The following is a 16,149-nucleotide window of genomic DNA, read 5'->3' on the forward strand; positions in this document are numbered from 1 at the left end:
TTTTTTTTAAATGTTTGAATGTCATTTTATTAAATTACATAATATCAAACCAAGTGACATCTTAGTCAACTAACCTTATACTTACGTTTTTTATTTATTTTGGCTTTAAATTAACTGTGGCAGTGATTTTTAGTGGATGAAGTCAGTTTCTTTGTTTGTTCCGTAGTTAAACCTGTTATTTTAAACTTTTTAAGAATTTATAACAACAAATGACAATGTTTTTTTAAGTGTTTATGTGCTTTAAAATAATGTCTTTAAAATAAATGCAACTTGTTTTTATATTCAGCTGTTTAATAATAGCTATTTACTGCATTTTGATAGGGCTGTTAAATCAAGTAATCGTGATTAATCGCATCTACCATAAAAGTTTGTTTTTATATAATATATATAAAACACATTTTATACACACATATATATATATATATATATACACATACACAAATATAATTATAAATATATCATATAAACAAACTTTTATGTTAGATGTGATTAATCACGATTAATCAATTTGACAGCACTAACACATATATTATATAAAACTTTTTTTAGATGTAAACAATCACGATTAATCTAAATGACACTCTAACACATATATAAGCGCAAACTTTTGTTAGATGTGATTAATCGCGATTAATCGATTCGACAAAACTGATATCAAACTTTTATGTTAGATGACTAATTTTGATATTTGTAAATTTACGAATCACAGTAGCTGTAAATCTGTATCAGTATCAGTACATCAAATAGGCAGTAATGAAAGAAACAATTGCCATTTCATTCTTCTAGGTCCTAGCTTAACACAGTATGCAATAAATGTAATGGCGGAGTGTGAAAGATCAATTTTTAGGGCTGCCCTGGTAAGGCAAAAATTGACAAGAATCTCAATCAATAAACTGCATTAGAGAGCTGACCCTTCAGCTAAAGCCTAACTTTATGTCATGTGTCAATCCTGCTATGCAGAGCATTTTTTATGACCCTTTCATATGTTAGTTTTCTTTTATCTCGCGTAAAGTTGCCTGAGCTTGAGTAATTATAGTTTGATCTTTATAAATATTCTTCCACTTTGTGTTGCATAGCAGGAATGAATGACCCATTAAACTCATCTATATTTCCCGCGTCTCTTTGACACGTAGGGGAAACGTCACGGCTAGAGATCAGCACCTTGGACAGCGGCGCCCGGCAAAAATCTGCACACTTGGATTCTCCCACGGGAGACTCGAGCAGGAGCGCGCACGGCAGAGAGGCGCTTGTAAATGAATCATTTTGATTGGGCGAGAGCGCGCCTTGGAAACAAGGGCCGTGTGTTGATGCGCACGGCAGAACGTCCATTTCGAGGATGAATCAGAGGGGAGCAGCATCAGCTTCAGCATCCCCATCACATTACGATCCACAGCATCAGCCGCTCCGACTGACTATTACACCCCGCGAAGAAGGAAAATAGGCGAATCTGCGCACGGTGCCTTTTATTTTCCCCTTTCTGGAAGCTCCATCTTCCTTTGAACGTGAACGTGGCGAGGAACCATATCGGGCCGGGAGGGGGATGGTGATGAACTTCAAATGGAGACGAGATGCTGGCATTTCCACACTGCTCCTCAGCCAACACTCCCATTATTATTATTGCTGTTTTTAAAACACCAACCTAATGGATTCTTCTGAGCTCAGTGTTCGGGATGGGAGGTGGCGTTGGAATATGTCAATGGGGAGATGCACAAGGAAATGATGTGAAAGCTTCGTCATGATGCCTCTGATGAACAATAAACAAAACTATAGGATTGCACCTGAATCCCACTTCCAGCTCTTTTGGATTATGTTTTTATGCTGAAGCATCCGCGACGATGACTGTATGTGGCAGTGATGCTCTGAAATGCCATTTTGCATCTTCCTCGTCTCTCATCCGTGCATCCAGGCTTTGGGTTGCTGGGAGTTTATGAAAATTACATCTCTTTAGAGCTGAAACAATGCGTTGCTGGCTATTCACTGCAATACCATAGGCTTATTATTGTCGACCTGTGATGATTGTAACAACATTTAGAGAAACAACATCGGCCCTAACAAGCACATACATGCCATCAGACGGAAAACAACAAGCACAGAGATTTTTCTGACCAATTACCTTTGGTTTGGACACTTTCCTCTGAGGCTTTAGGGTAGCAACTGCATTTCTGCCGAATAAAATATTAATAACAGGCCTAAACGAATCAATAGCAACAACAATACAAATCAAAACAATAATGCATACTAATAACAATATATAAAAATAACATCAACAACAATAATAATCATCATATACAATCATATTTTTCTGTTAACAATTAAACAATTTCGTTTCACCCATATAACACACACATGTAGTCAAACATGTTCAAGAACCGGATCCGCATGTTTTTTAACGAACTGAAGGTGCTGGTTTTCATGCGATCCGGTTCTTCTCGACGCTCCGACAGTGACGCAGAGCCGACCAGACGCTCGGACAGAATGAGGGGGCTCGGGATGGGCGGCTGCGGATGGCCGCCCTTCGTTGACTGCTCCAGCCGCGATGATGAGGAAGAATACTACGGGAGCGACCCCAGGCCCAGGAGCCTGGCGTTTGAGGAGAAAGACCCGAAGCTGCAGGCGGGCCTGGACGCGGTCAGCCTAACCAGCAGCACGGCCAGCGGCATGAGGACACCCCAGTGTCGAATCTGCTTCCAAGGGCCCGAGCAGGTACCTTTATTCCCACAATAACAAGGCATGTGTGTGTACTTGCTTTAGTTTATTATGGCCATATTTGCTATTTTGTTACTTGTTTCTTTGTTACTGTAAATCACTACAGCTCCACAAAGTACATGTTCATCAGCATCGCTCATTTTGGTTACACTTTATTTTAAGGTGTCCTTGTTACAGTGTACTTATGCATTTAAGTACTGTGTGTGTGATAATAAGTAACTACATGTAGGCCTACTTACTATAGGGTTAGGACTGGGGTTTGGTTTATGGTTAGTTGCATGTAATTATACATGATTTATAGTTATTACTACAGTAAAAGCATGTAACATGATACACTATTTTAAGGTGTCCATCTTACAGTGTAATTATGCATTTAAGTAGCCTACTGTGTGATAATAATTAACTACATGTACTTACTATAGGGTTATGATTAGGATTGGGGTTTGTTTTAGGGTTAGTTGCATGTATTTATTCATAATATAGTCATTACTGTAACTACGTGTAACACGTGTAACAAGGACACTGTAAAATTAAATGTTACCCTCATTTTTTGTCAATGCACTGACATATAATTTAAATATAATTATGCACTCCAAAATATCTCCTTGCATTATGCACTTGTCCAAAATATATATATTTTTATGTACATGAACACTTGGTAACACTTTATTTTACAGTGTCATTGTTACATATGTTACATGCAGTTACAGTAGTAAAAATAAAAATGATGCAGAATTACATGCAACTAACCCTAAAACAAACCAAAGCCTAATCCTAACCCTATAGTAAGTATGTGTAGTTACTTAATATTATTCAGTACTTAAATGTATAATTAACAAAGACACCTTAAAACGAAGTGTAACCGAACACTTTAATATGATTTGTTACAATAATAATAATAATAATAAAAAATGATTATACGCAGAAAAATATTTTGGTATTAAATATGTGCAGTCTAATAGTTTTATCACGAGAACTTTAACTGGAACACGGCTTAACTATTTCTGCAAATATGCATTTAGTTCCACAAAGTATGCATAATATTGTGTTTATTAATATTGTTCTGTAGTATTGCTTGCTTACAATAAATATAAAACATGTAAATAGTCTGAAAGTTGCAAGAAATTGTTGGTGAAGTATCGGCAACATGTTTAGCTCACGGAACAAAGACCGCCGGCAACACATGACCACAATGCATTTCTCTTTTGATGGGATACAGGTATGCCACTGGAGCGTGTCGATTTACAGGTTCAATATGTCCACACAATTAACCTCTCGATTGCTTTTTTATGAGCAATAGACGTCTCTGTGTGGAAATGTATCGATCCTAGTGTGCGTGTTAAAGAGGCTGATTCATTTGCAATGCAAAGACAGTTGTTCACACAGCATATAAGCTGGATTCACATGCTCTGAAGACTGAAATGTTTGGAAAAACAATAATAAGTACATCTTGCTTAATTTTTTTTTAATGGTAAAGATGTTCTGGAGCAAAAAGGATGTTGGTCATATATGAGCGATGTTTTATATCGCATGATGGATGACCTGCGTGATTTGACATCCGATATGCTGAACGTCTGTATGAGTGTAATCAGATTCTCATGGATAAATCAGCGTGCGTTTTTATTTGGATCGTATAGGCGGAACACGGGATGGATGTTTAGTCAGCAGCCAAGCTTCGAAACAACAGATGTGCGAAACCTGTAAAGCTCGTCTGCTGCAAGTTAGCCGAAGTCATTAGCTAATATGGAGAGATGTTAGTGATGTACCAACACAATCCATCTGGCAGTCCATCTGATTATGTCAGCCTCGGTGTCTTTTTTCAATGCGAGATGCATTTGAGTGTGTAAGCCTGCCTCTCAGGTAGAGTGTTTAATGAGCTGTTGAAAGTGCCGGCCTGACAGAAGAAAAACAGACACTAGAATAAAGACATAAGGAGTTCACTGTCAGGATTTTAGGGTCTGTGTGAGTCTGCCATTCAGTGTTATTGTTTAGATGGTCATGGTCCAAACTGGACCATTTGGCGATAGTTCAACCAAAAATGGCAATTCTATCATGTACTTACTCTTAAGCTGTTCCAAACCTACATGACTTTGTGCCAAAAAAAAAAAGATTTTTTTTTTGTTTTTTTAGGAATATTGTACTCTAAAACAACATTGGACCCCATTGACTTTCATTGAAAAAAAAAAAAAAACGAATAAAAACAAATATTTCTACATTGGTGTCGAGTTAAAATTAGCTGTATATTTTTCTGAATTTTTAATTGTATTAAAATATTTGTACTATATTATTGTAGATATTTTACCAATGCATAATTCTGTTTTGGGAGGTTCTTAAAAAATTAAATGCACTATTATATAATTTATAAACAATATTTAATAGAATACAATATTTTAGAATATTTTTTCCCTGTTTGCACCCTTTGACATCACAGCTCAAGATAATTTTCTAGAAAATTGCACGTGCTATTTTGTACGATTTAGGGGGAAAAAATTTAATTGCAGTTTTTCAGATAAAAATTGCAATTGTGATTAAAAATGGACTAAAAAGTTTGCTGTGCTCGGCCAAAAATGTGTGATTATATATCCATATGACAACAAAATCATAATAACCATGTAATTTTTTTCGTAAATACTCAATATTATTTTACAATGCTGTGTTTTCTTCTTTTTTTTCTTATGACCATTAAATGAACTCGTACATACATAATTTGATTATAATATTTGTTCCTTGTTTGCTGCCTTTGACTTCACATCTCTATTTAGTGATTAGTCAGCATTTGCGGTTAAGGTTATTGGCTCACGACCCGACTGCATAATGATGTCACGTTTCAAATCGCACACTGCTGTATAGATGGATGATAATGCAAATATATAGCTCCAGGAATGATAGACCTTGCTTTAAACATGAAAGGGGGACGTGTGATATCAGTCCTCATTACTCAGAGCTTCTGGAACATGTAAAAATGATTTGTTTTGATGTGTTTGTGCTTGATACGGCCTCTAATCAGATGAAGCTGAGAGGGATTTTTAATAATATTTCACTGATCGTGATCTGCCATGATGATGGCGTCTCTTTTCACACATGAAACAAAGCTCTTTGTTCATGATTACTATGTGGAGAGAATGATTTGAGCGCTACTTACAGATGTAGAGACGTTAGGCTGGTTGTTCTGAGAGCTTCTGCTTGATTTTGGCTGAACCAAATCTGGCCTCGGATCTCTGATAACAGCTAGATACACCGAAACAACAAGAGGACGACAGGCTGTACTTTAAAAGCACAGTGTGACTCATCTAGGTCCACGTATCGTAACGCTCACATTGATCAGACTGGACAGACTCGTGATGTCAACTGTACGGGAGAACTTGACGGGAAATGTGCGGGAGAGATACCGTTGGGTTCAAGGGTGAAAATGCTTCTGTTTTTGCATTCTTAATTAGATGCATAACTTGAGATTTTGAATTAGAATAGAAGTGAAAGGTTGAGAAAATAATACATTAATTACCATTTGATTGTCAGCAACAAGTTAATATGATCCAGACCTGATGACCATTTTCTCCAGTGTGATTGTGCCTTAATGGAAGCAAGAAAACAACCCATAAATTAAATATTTCGTATTCATTTTATGTGATTAACATTCAAATGTTCAAACTAAATATTTATTTCCACAATCAAATTAATTACATTTATTTATTTTATTAAAATTGAAATTATTATTATTTTTATTCATTTAAGTTTAAATGTAATTAATGAAATTAAAAAAAAAATATATATATATATATATATATATATAAATTAATTTTTTTTTATACATTTTAATTGACTCATAATAATAAACTTTTAATTAATTATATATATATATATATATATATATATATATATATATATATATATATATATATATTTCAGATTTTTATTGTGGACACAGTAGATCCAACTGTTTGTTTTTCACGTACGGGGCCGACTAGTAAAAGCCTGATCTCTTTACTGGCCTGCTTCTGTGTTTATCAGACAAATTGAGATGAACACATTATAAATCTGTGTTTCTTCTCAGAATCAATAGTGATTATTAAGCTTAAAGTAGTTCTCATTCTAGTCCCACCTCAAAATTGCATTTAGACACGCTGGAACCACAGTTAAAGAATCGATGCAATTAATGACCACAGATTGCTTTCCTCCTTTTTCTTCTTTTATGCCGCAGTACCTGAGTACTTTAGAAGCCATTCAGTCTTTCTCTAAAGATTATATCATTCTTACAGTCCTTTATCTCTGCCCCACAGACAGTTGGACATCCTGTTCTTTATCCTCCACTTGTTATTCACATTGGATCTATTGAATGCTCTCTTGGCATCTCTCTAAATGCTGCTCTTACATCTGTAATGTTAGTTGATTCATGGTTTCTTCATTTTCAGTGGTTTTGCTGGATGCTGTATTATTAGTGGTTCTTGCTCATACTTAGGGTTGAGGATTTGAACAAACCCCTAATCTTAGATATTATTTTTCTAGAAAATTGCACATGCTAGTTAGGGCTGCAAAGTCTGGGTACATTTTTTTTTTCTGATAAAAAATTACAAATGCAATAAAAGGCTACAGGTTTGCTGTGCTTGTTTGTAGGGCTGCACAATTTGCATATCAATATGAAAATATAATAATATTAATAGTTATATAATACTCAACTTTTTTTAAATACCCCATTATATTTTACAGTGAAATATTACAATAGTAATATTTATTATTTTGAATAATATTATTATATCATTGAAAACAAAATAGTAATAATAATGACAATATTAATAATATAATTATTGTTATTATTATATATTTTTATTTTACAGTAAAGTATTATAATAGTAATAGGCTATGTATTATTTTGTTTAATATTTTATATCAATATGACAATAATAATATTAATAATAATAACAGCAATAATAATATAATAATTATTTGTGTTATTATGCGTATTATATATTCTGTATATTTATTTTACTGTAAAATATTACATTAGTAATATTTATAATTTTTTTTATTTTTATATCAACATAATAATAATAATAATTATTATTATTATTAGTAGTAATAATATACACTCAGTATATTTATAAATATTTTTTATATACTCAATTTTATTTCACAGTGAAATATTATAGTATTTATCATTTTGTTTAATATTTTTATCAATATGGCAATAAAAGAATAGTAATAAAAATAATGACAGCAAAAATAATAAATAATAATAGTATAATATACATACTAAAATAAGGTACATACTTATTTTACAGTTAAATATTTCAACATTAATATTTATTATTTTGTTTAATATTTGTATTTAATAATAATAATAATAACAACATATTTATAGCTGTCTTAATTATTTTTCAAACATTAAACCATCAAGCTTTTATTTTGCTGGAAAACTGCAGGGAAAGCTTTTCCTTTGTTGACAACAGCCTAGCAACCGCATAGCAACCACAGAATGCACCAGAGTGACAGTTTGCAAAAGCTGCTGCTTTCCCAATGAAATTTCTCAAAAGCTTTTTCCCCAGCAATCCTGGAGCTGCAGGACTCTCCGAGGTGTGTATTGATTGAGTGTCTGGAGAAGTAGAGGAGAGAATAACTCACCCGTCTTTTAACTGCACACTCTTCAGATCCTCCACACGCTCATAAGTCTGAAGTCCAAAGCTCACGTCAGCAGCCGCATGCACACTGTGTCCGGGATCGATTTATCATTTGTAACGGCGGACAGGTTCATGAGTAATATCTCATTTACGTAAATCAACTGGACCACAGCACTGTCCTGGAGGGCAGTCCAGTCATGAGGATTGTTGGTTCTGCGGCTGTAATGCAGCTTTAGAAGGCAACCGATGTCAGGAATGTAAAACACATAGAGGCTTTCAGCAGATGTGTTGTGTTGTGATCCCACTGGACGCTCACATGATTATCTGAGACTCTGGAAACCAAACAATCTTTGTTTGGAAGCACTGGACGAAATTAAATCAGAATGATTGTTTATGTTAGGCATATGCCGGAATATAAAACAGGAAAAAAAGTTTCATCTGTAATGTTTTGTTACACAAATGTCTTGGTTACTTGATTCTGATTGGTCAGTTGAACAGGTCACTTGTTTTCAACATTGATAATAATCAGAAAGGTTTCTTGAGCAGCAAATCAGCCTATTAGAGTGATTTCTGAAGGATCATGTGACACCGAAGATTGGAAATTCTGAAAATTCAGCATTGCTATAGCAGGAATAAATTATATTTTAAAATATATTTATACAGAAAATGGATATTTTACATTGTAATAATATTTCATAATATTACTGTTTTTACTGTATTTTTGATCAAATAAATGTAAGCATAAGAATTTTTCTTAAAAACATTAAAAAAATGCTTACCAACCTCAAACTTTTGAATGTTAGAGTGTTCATATTTTGGTAACACTTTAGTTTAGGGTCCAATTCTCACTATTAACTAGTTGCTTATTAGCATGCATATTACTAGGATATTTATCCTAGGCTGTTTATTAGTAGGCTACTACTTATAAAGCACATATTAATGCCTTATTCTGCATGACCATATTCTACATCCCTTAATAATAACAATATCTAAACTTAACAACTACCGTACTGACTATTAATAAGCAGTAATTAGGAGTTTACCTAGTTATTTAATAGTGAGAATTGGACCCTAAACTAAAGTGTGACCATATTTTTTAATTATTGAAAAATAGTAAATAAAAAATATAATAGCATTGGTTGCACTTTATTTTAAGGTGTCCGTTTAACAGTGCAATTATAATTTTAAGTACTGTGTAATAATAATTACCTACATGTACTTACTATAGGGTTAGGAATAGGGTTAGTTACATGTAATTATGCATAATTTATAATTATTACTACATGTAACATATGTAACGAGGACGCCTGTTAAATAAAGTGTTACCATAGCATTTCCAGTTAAATTCACGTCTACATTTCCAAGTAAAACTGAATATGCAGCTGGAAATAATGCAGGTCTGGACTTAATTGTGTTGATCGGGATTTGACTGGATCATAATAGCTAGGCTATGATATTTTTGGCTAATTATATTTCTTCCTACTCACAGCCCTTGGTGACACCAGCAGAAAAGAGGCTATTTCAGAAGCAGAGAAAGTTATTATGACTGACAAAACATATTTTCCTGCCACAATAGACCTGATGTAGCTCCGCCTCTTTTCAGCGCTGCTCGCTGTGTTCTGTCTTCCGGGTTTGTATTTCCACAGCATGAAGGCAAGATCTTACAGATTTATGAAAGAACCGCTCGTTTTTAAAATCTTCCCGGTCTTACTGACATTTGTTATGACATCCGCTTCAAACATTACAAAGCTCATGATAACTATAGTTAAAGGTGCAGTGTGTGATTTTAGCGGCATCTAGTGGTGAGGTTACGAATTGCAACCAACAAAAGTTACGGTAATAAAAACATAACGGTTCATTATGGTGTATTAAGGTCTTTATACACCACTGAAAACATAGTTATGGATCTTATATTGCCTTTCTGTCAATAGATCCTCAGAAATAGTACACAATGCACCTTTAACTCTACAATAAGTAAACCCACTTCACCAGCTGTTGGATCACTCTTCAACAGCGATGCCATAGAAATAAACAGAGCTACCGCAAAAACGGAAGTTCAAAGACAAAATTCTAAAAATGGCGGCGCTGTTGTTTCTCTGGTGCATAAGGTCCAGGAAGATTAATCACAATAGTATTGATTGTGTTCTGTCCTGCCTGCAGGGGGAGCTGTTGAGCCCATGCCGCTGCGACGGCTCCGTGCGCTGCACACACCAGCCCTGCCTCATCCGCTGGATCAGTGAGAGAGGATCCTGGAGCTGTGAGCTCTGCTACTTCAAGTACCAAGTCCTGGCCATCAGCACCAAGAACCCGCTGCAGGTATCTGCTCATCACCGTTTGTGAAGTATCTGGGTCAGGGCATCTCTATTTATAGGCTTCTACTAGCGAAGCAAGAAAATGTCATCTTATAGTGTTTTTTTTAATGTTTGTGTTTCAGTGGCAGGCGATTTCCCTGACGGTGATCGAGAAGGTGCAGATTGCCGCCATTATCCTGGGCTCACTCTTCCTCATCGCCAGTATCTCGTGGCTGGTGTGGTCTTCGCTCAGCCCGTCTGCCAAGTGGCAGCGCCAGGACCTGCTCTTCCAGATCTGCTACGGCATGTACGGCTTCATGGACATCGTGTGCATAGGTGGGAAACACAACCCCATGGATAGATCAGTGCAAACACATGTTTGTTTTTATAACGTTTAGGACCTCTTTTTGACTCCGTATATATACTAAATATAGACTAATATATACAGGGGTGCACATAACTTTTTCAGTGAGTTACTCGGGTGAGTACCAGGAGATGGTGTTTGGTACTCACCCCATGTAATGTGGTGTTAATAAGTGCATTCTTCCTCACTGTCCTCCTCATCAGTGTAGAAGCTGTCAATCACAGCTGTCAATCATGACGTCACATTCCCGTTTTTATAGCTTATAACTAACTAAAAACCAAACTTTTTTTTTTTATACGAGCACTTAAATTTACATCAGCGTGAAAAAACTACCTAAAATACAGAAAACATCTTTGGAAAAATGTATTTGAAGTGTAATTTGATTGTTTAGTTTCCATCGTGTTGTTTAGACTTCATGGGGAGAATTTTGAACAACCTGTAGCTGTCAACCGGTATGCGATTTTGTCAGTCAAAAATAGTCGATCTCCGAATGCAACTTAAAAGGGAGGAGAGTAAAGACGGAAAGCTCCTAAAGCTTAGTTCCATATAAATTCACGGATAATTTGTTGTTTTGTCATAAGTGAAAAACAATATTGACCTTGTATTTGAAAAAGGATCCTCGTATAAGAAACAAGACTAAAATTCTGAGTCAGTTCATTCGCATTCGGAGATCGACTATTTTTGACTGACAAAATGCCAGCGCACACAGCTACAGTGAGTTGTTCAAATTCTTTCTTTTTAGTAAACTCTGTGTCCACAAACAATGTTCTCAATGATCAAGTTCATGTGTAGAGCCCCTGGTGATTCTTCGAGCAAAGTTTCACGTTGTGTCGAGCCTTCTTAGTGTTTTAAATATAGCGATTTTTGATGCTATCATATACGTGCCCCTAGCTCTCCCATTCAAAAGGCAAATTGACCGAAAACAAAAATACGGTCAAACTTTAAAGTGGCATTTCCATTCTAATTATGCTTTTAAACGAAAGTTTGCCTAGAGTAGATTAACAAAAAGACCCTAGGTTGCATTTTGGCGGCAGTTACCCTTTAAGTACGCCAAGGCGCGTAGTAACACAAGTGGCATTACGCATTCCTGATTTTTGTCGCGCATGCGTACCTGCGTACCAGTAATGTGCACCCCTGAATATATACATACATTTGCATATGACTGGATATGTGTAAATGTAAATTTGTTATGGGAAAATTAAGGGAACTCTTTACGATAAGGTTTGCTAACAGTTAATGCATTAGGTATCTTGAACTAACAATGAATGATATATGGTTACCATGTTTAGATGGTTGTTAATTTCTACACATGTTGATATATTTTAACATTACAATGAAACAATATGTATTTTTTTAACAATAAATAGTATAAATATAATATACTATTGTTAATAACGTTCATGATACTTTCGTTAACAATAAATGGACTGATGATACTGATGTTTATTTATGCAATATATTATGTAAAATTGTTTTTATATTATTAAAAATTATGTTCATAGAATTTTATATGCACACTTATATATGTATATATAATTTGTAATAATTTTAATATAGTAAAGCATTAGGTATCTTGAACTAACAATGAACTATACTTTTAAGCATTTATTAATCTTGGTTTGGTGATAATTTCAAAACACTAATAGGCTACACTTTAATATGTTATATTAATAATATTACAAGTTTGAGTAGGCCTATATTGTGAATGAACATCAGTTAAGTTATTGATAGTAATATTCAAATTAATACAAAATAATTAAATTAAATATTTAAATAAATCATGTAAATAATCATTTACATAAAAATATATTACAATAGTATATAAAGTTTAATTTATATAAACATAATTGTAATATTTAAAAAAGTAATTAATTTTTGTTTTGTTATATATAATTTATGTAACGCATGTTACATGTATGATATATAGTAACATTACATAACATAAAGGTTATGTAATGTTACTATGTATGCATATAAAATAATTAAACTATATATTTTTTATATACTACACTAATCTTAATATACTATCAATAACATGAACTCAGGTTAATTTATGTGATATATATTATAAAATATTATTAACCTAGTCCTAGTTGAATAAATGATGTTAGAAATCGTGTTCATTGTTAGTTCATGATAGTGCATTTTCTCATGTAGCCTAAACAATTGAACTTTTTTGTAAAGTGTTGTCGAATCAATAAGTAACATCCCCTAATCTATAATTCCACACAGGCCTAATAATCCACGAGGGCTCATCCGTGTACAGAATCTTCAAGCGATGGCAAGCTGTAAACCAGCAGTGGAAAGTATTGAACTATGAGAAGGCGAAGGACCTGGGAGACCCGTTGAGCTCCAGCAGTAAGGCGGGCAACCGCGGCTCACGCAGCAACACGCACGGCCTGGCCAGCGGCAGCAGGGGGGGCCAGCGAGTGCGCAGGTTAAGGACTATCCTCAACCACCACTGCGGATACACCATCCTCCACATCCTCAGTCAACTGCGGCCCAGCGACCCGCGGCTCGGCACCGCCACCAACCGCGAGGTGGTCATGCGGGTCACGACCGTATGAGGTCGGACCGGAGAGGGGGGAAAAAGATGCCACCGCGTTTCAGGCTCCAAGCGCCTTTTCCTGGAAAAGACAGTTTCGCGATGCCAGGATGATCGCGATTTTTCCTTGCATAACGTCTCACTTCGACTTTTTAAACGGACGGGAGCGCAACGAACAATGCGTAAGACATTGGCGCCATTAATACCTGGAGTTTCTATTGGCGAGACTCTCATGATCTAGCACACTATTGCATTTTTAGTTCGATTTCCTCGCTGGTGTTGTTTTTTTATCAATGCGGTTTTTAAAACGTTTTGATTTTCTAAGGGAGAATGGTACATGAAGTGACACCGACATGTGATGTATATGTCGACTCATATGGACCTATTGTATATGATGTTTACGGATGCTTCTGACACAGCAAGAAAGCCAACCATAACCAAACGATCACGACACAATAACCAGGGAAATGAGATACGAATTGTTACATACTAAAATATATCAAAGGGGAGGGTGCAATAAGACATAATAAGATTAAACAGAGAATAAAAAGACAAACATTTAAAATAATTTGATCTTCTTTGCAATAAAGATACCTGTACATTTTACAGTGACCTTTGCATGAGGGTAGAGTTTTATGCCTCCTCGACACATGGACATGATGAATTTGTTTTATTCAGAATGGTGCTCGTTTGAATAAACACTACTATTCATCTGCTGTTTGTGAAATGCATCATCACACACAGGCTTTTTGTTGGTTTAAGTGGGTTACTCTTACAGACACACACCTACAGTACACTACTTTTTTGTTTGCGGTTTGGAAGATTCGCATACAGAGCTTTCATTTCAATATGAACACCAGTGAATTCCAAACATTTTTATCATAACGCACAACAAGGTGCTAAATGCACCTCGATTTGAAAGGACATTTGATTAGCCTTAGTATTCAAAATGCAATGAGTTGAGCAGGATTTAGAATCATGTTAATTACCACTTCTTAAAAAACAAACTACAACAACAAAAACCAACAACAATGGAAGTAAATGCGGACATTTTGTGGAGGATTCTAAAGAATATAATTGTATGATTTATTTTATAAAGCGGTTAGAGATTCATTAAAACTTACCTTGTAAAAGAAATTCCAGGAGCTCAATTGACAAAATGTGTTTCATAATGTTGATTACTATATTATTTTATTATAAATTAATGTGCCCTCATAATCTTTATAATAACTTCCCCTCCCTCTTTTCTTTCTCTGATGACGTGTTTACTGCCATGAGGGCGGGGCAACCTGTCACTCACATGAGTTCGACCAATAGCAAACCACAACCATCCAATCAATTCCCCATGGACAAAATCAAGTTCAGAGAAGCCGTTTTACTCAGATTTACGATATTACAATAGGGAGGAAAACACTATCACAACTTCTGTTTCTTGCCGACATTAAAGGAAAATCCAGTAATTTCAATAGGAATCCACACAGGGTGAAAGCTTTTCCCATGAAGATTTCGCACCGGGTTCAAGTTGGTCATACAGATTTGTTGCGTTGACCAACATAAATCTACTTGCGTTGACCAACATAAATCTACTTGGTTTGAAAGTGACTTTTGTGTGAGCTGTGCTTTGTTCATCGCTACACTATTTATTTCCTACGAAATTTTTCTAAAGTGACGGCTTCTACCATTTGGGTGTTTTCAAACAGTGGTAGAAAATGACAGTTCTGATGTAGCAGTCTATGGAAGCCATGGCATAAAATAATAAAAAAGTAATTTCGAGGTATTCTGAGAAGAATATCAGAATTGAAAGCTACAAACTCAATATTCTGTCCTTTTACCTTAGAATTGTGACTCTTACACGCTGTTCAAAACCTTTTCCTCTCTTATTCCTCGTCCCCCTCCATCATCAACTCTAACAGCTGACGACTTTGCCACATTCTTTATAAATAAAATAACCATCAGCGGCCAATTTTACACACCACAAACTGACACACACATCTTTACAGCTAACACACATTCCCCCCTCCTCCTCTCCGCTCTCGGAGGCAGAAGTCTCCCAGCTCATCCTTTCTAATCCCACTACTACCTGTCCGCTTGATCCCATTTCTTCTTCATTTGTACCTGCACTCACTCAAATAATCTACACCTCTCTTTACTCTGGTACATTTCCCACAGCATTTAAGCAGGCTCAGATAACCCAATTGCTCCAGAAACCCACTCTAAATCCAGCACTTTTAAAAAACTACAGATCCCTTCTTTCATTAATTGCTAAGAAACTTGAACGAGTCACGTTCAACCAAGTGTCTTCCTTTCTTACATAGAACAACCACCTGGATAATAACCAGTCTGGTTTCAAAAGCAGCCACTTAACTGAGACTGCCCTGCACTCGGTTATTGAATCTCTGAGAGTGGCAAGAACAGCTTCCAAATCATCAGTACTCATCTTGCTGGATCTGTCTGCTGTTTTGACACAGTTAAAGGGATAGTTCACCCAAAAATGAAAATTCTGTCAGTAATTACTCACCCTCATGTTGTTCCATCCCCGTAAGACCTTCTTTCATCTTCGGAACACAAATTAAGATATTTTCGATTAAATCTGAGAGCTGGATCACTCCTCCATAGGCTTCTAAGGGATTG

General features: G+C 35.5%; 1 protein-coding gene across 1 annotated transcript; it reads left to right on the forward strand.

Moving 5' to 3' along the window:
• Positions 1-1,207: 1,207 nt before the first annotated feature.
• Positions 1,208-14,234, forward strand: marchf9 (membrane-associated ring finger (C3HC4) 9). Its single transcript, XM_077218728.1, has 4 exons — positions 1,208-2,703; positions 10,479-10,634; positions 10,753-10,945; positions 13,206-14,234. The coding sequence occupies exons 1-4, from the start codon at positions 2,359-2,361 to the stop codon at positions 13,538-13,540; spliced, it is 1,029 nt and encodes a 342-aa protein (XP_077074843.1). The 5' UTR covers positions 1,208-2,358; the 3' UTR covers positions 13,541-14,234.
• Positions 14,235-16,149: the final 1,915 nt, after the last annotated feature.

This window comes from Siphateles boraxobius, unplaced genomic scaffold, assembly GCF_051911475.1.
Source record: "Siphateles boraxobius isolate OS27281-9 unplaced genomic scaffold, OSU_SipBor_1 77, whole genome shotgun sequence".
In the NCBI taxonomy this organism is placed as follows: Eukaryota; Metazoa; Chordata; class Actinopteri; order Cypriniformes; family Leuciscidae; genus Siphateles; species Siphateles boraxobius.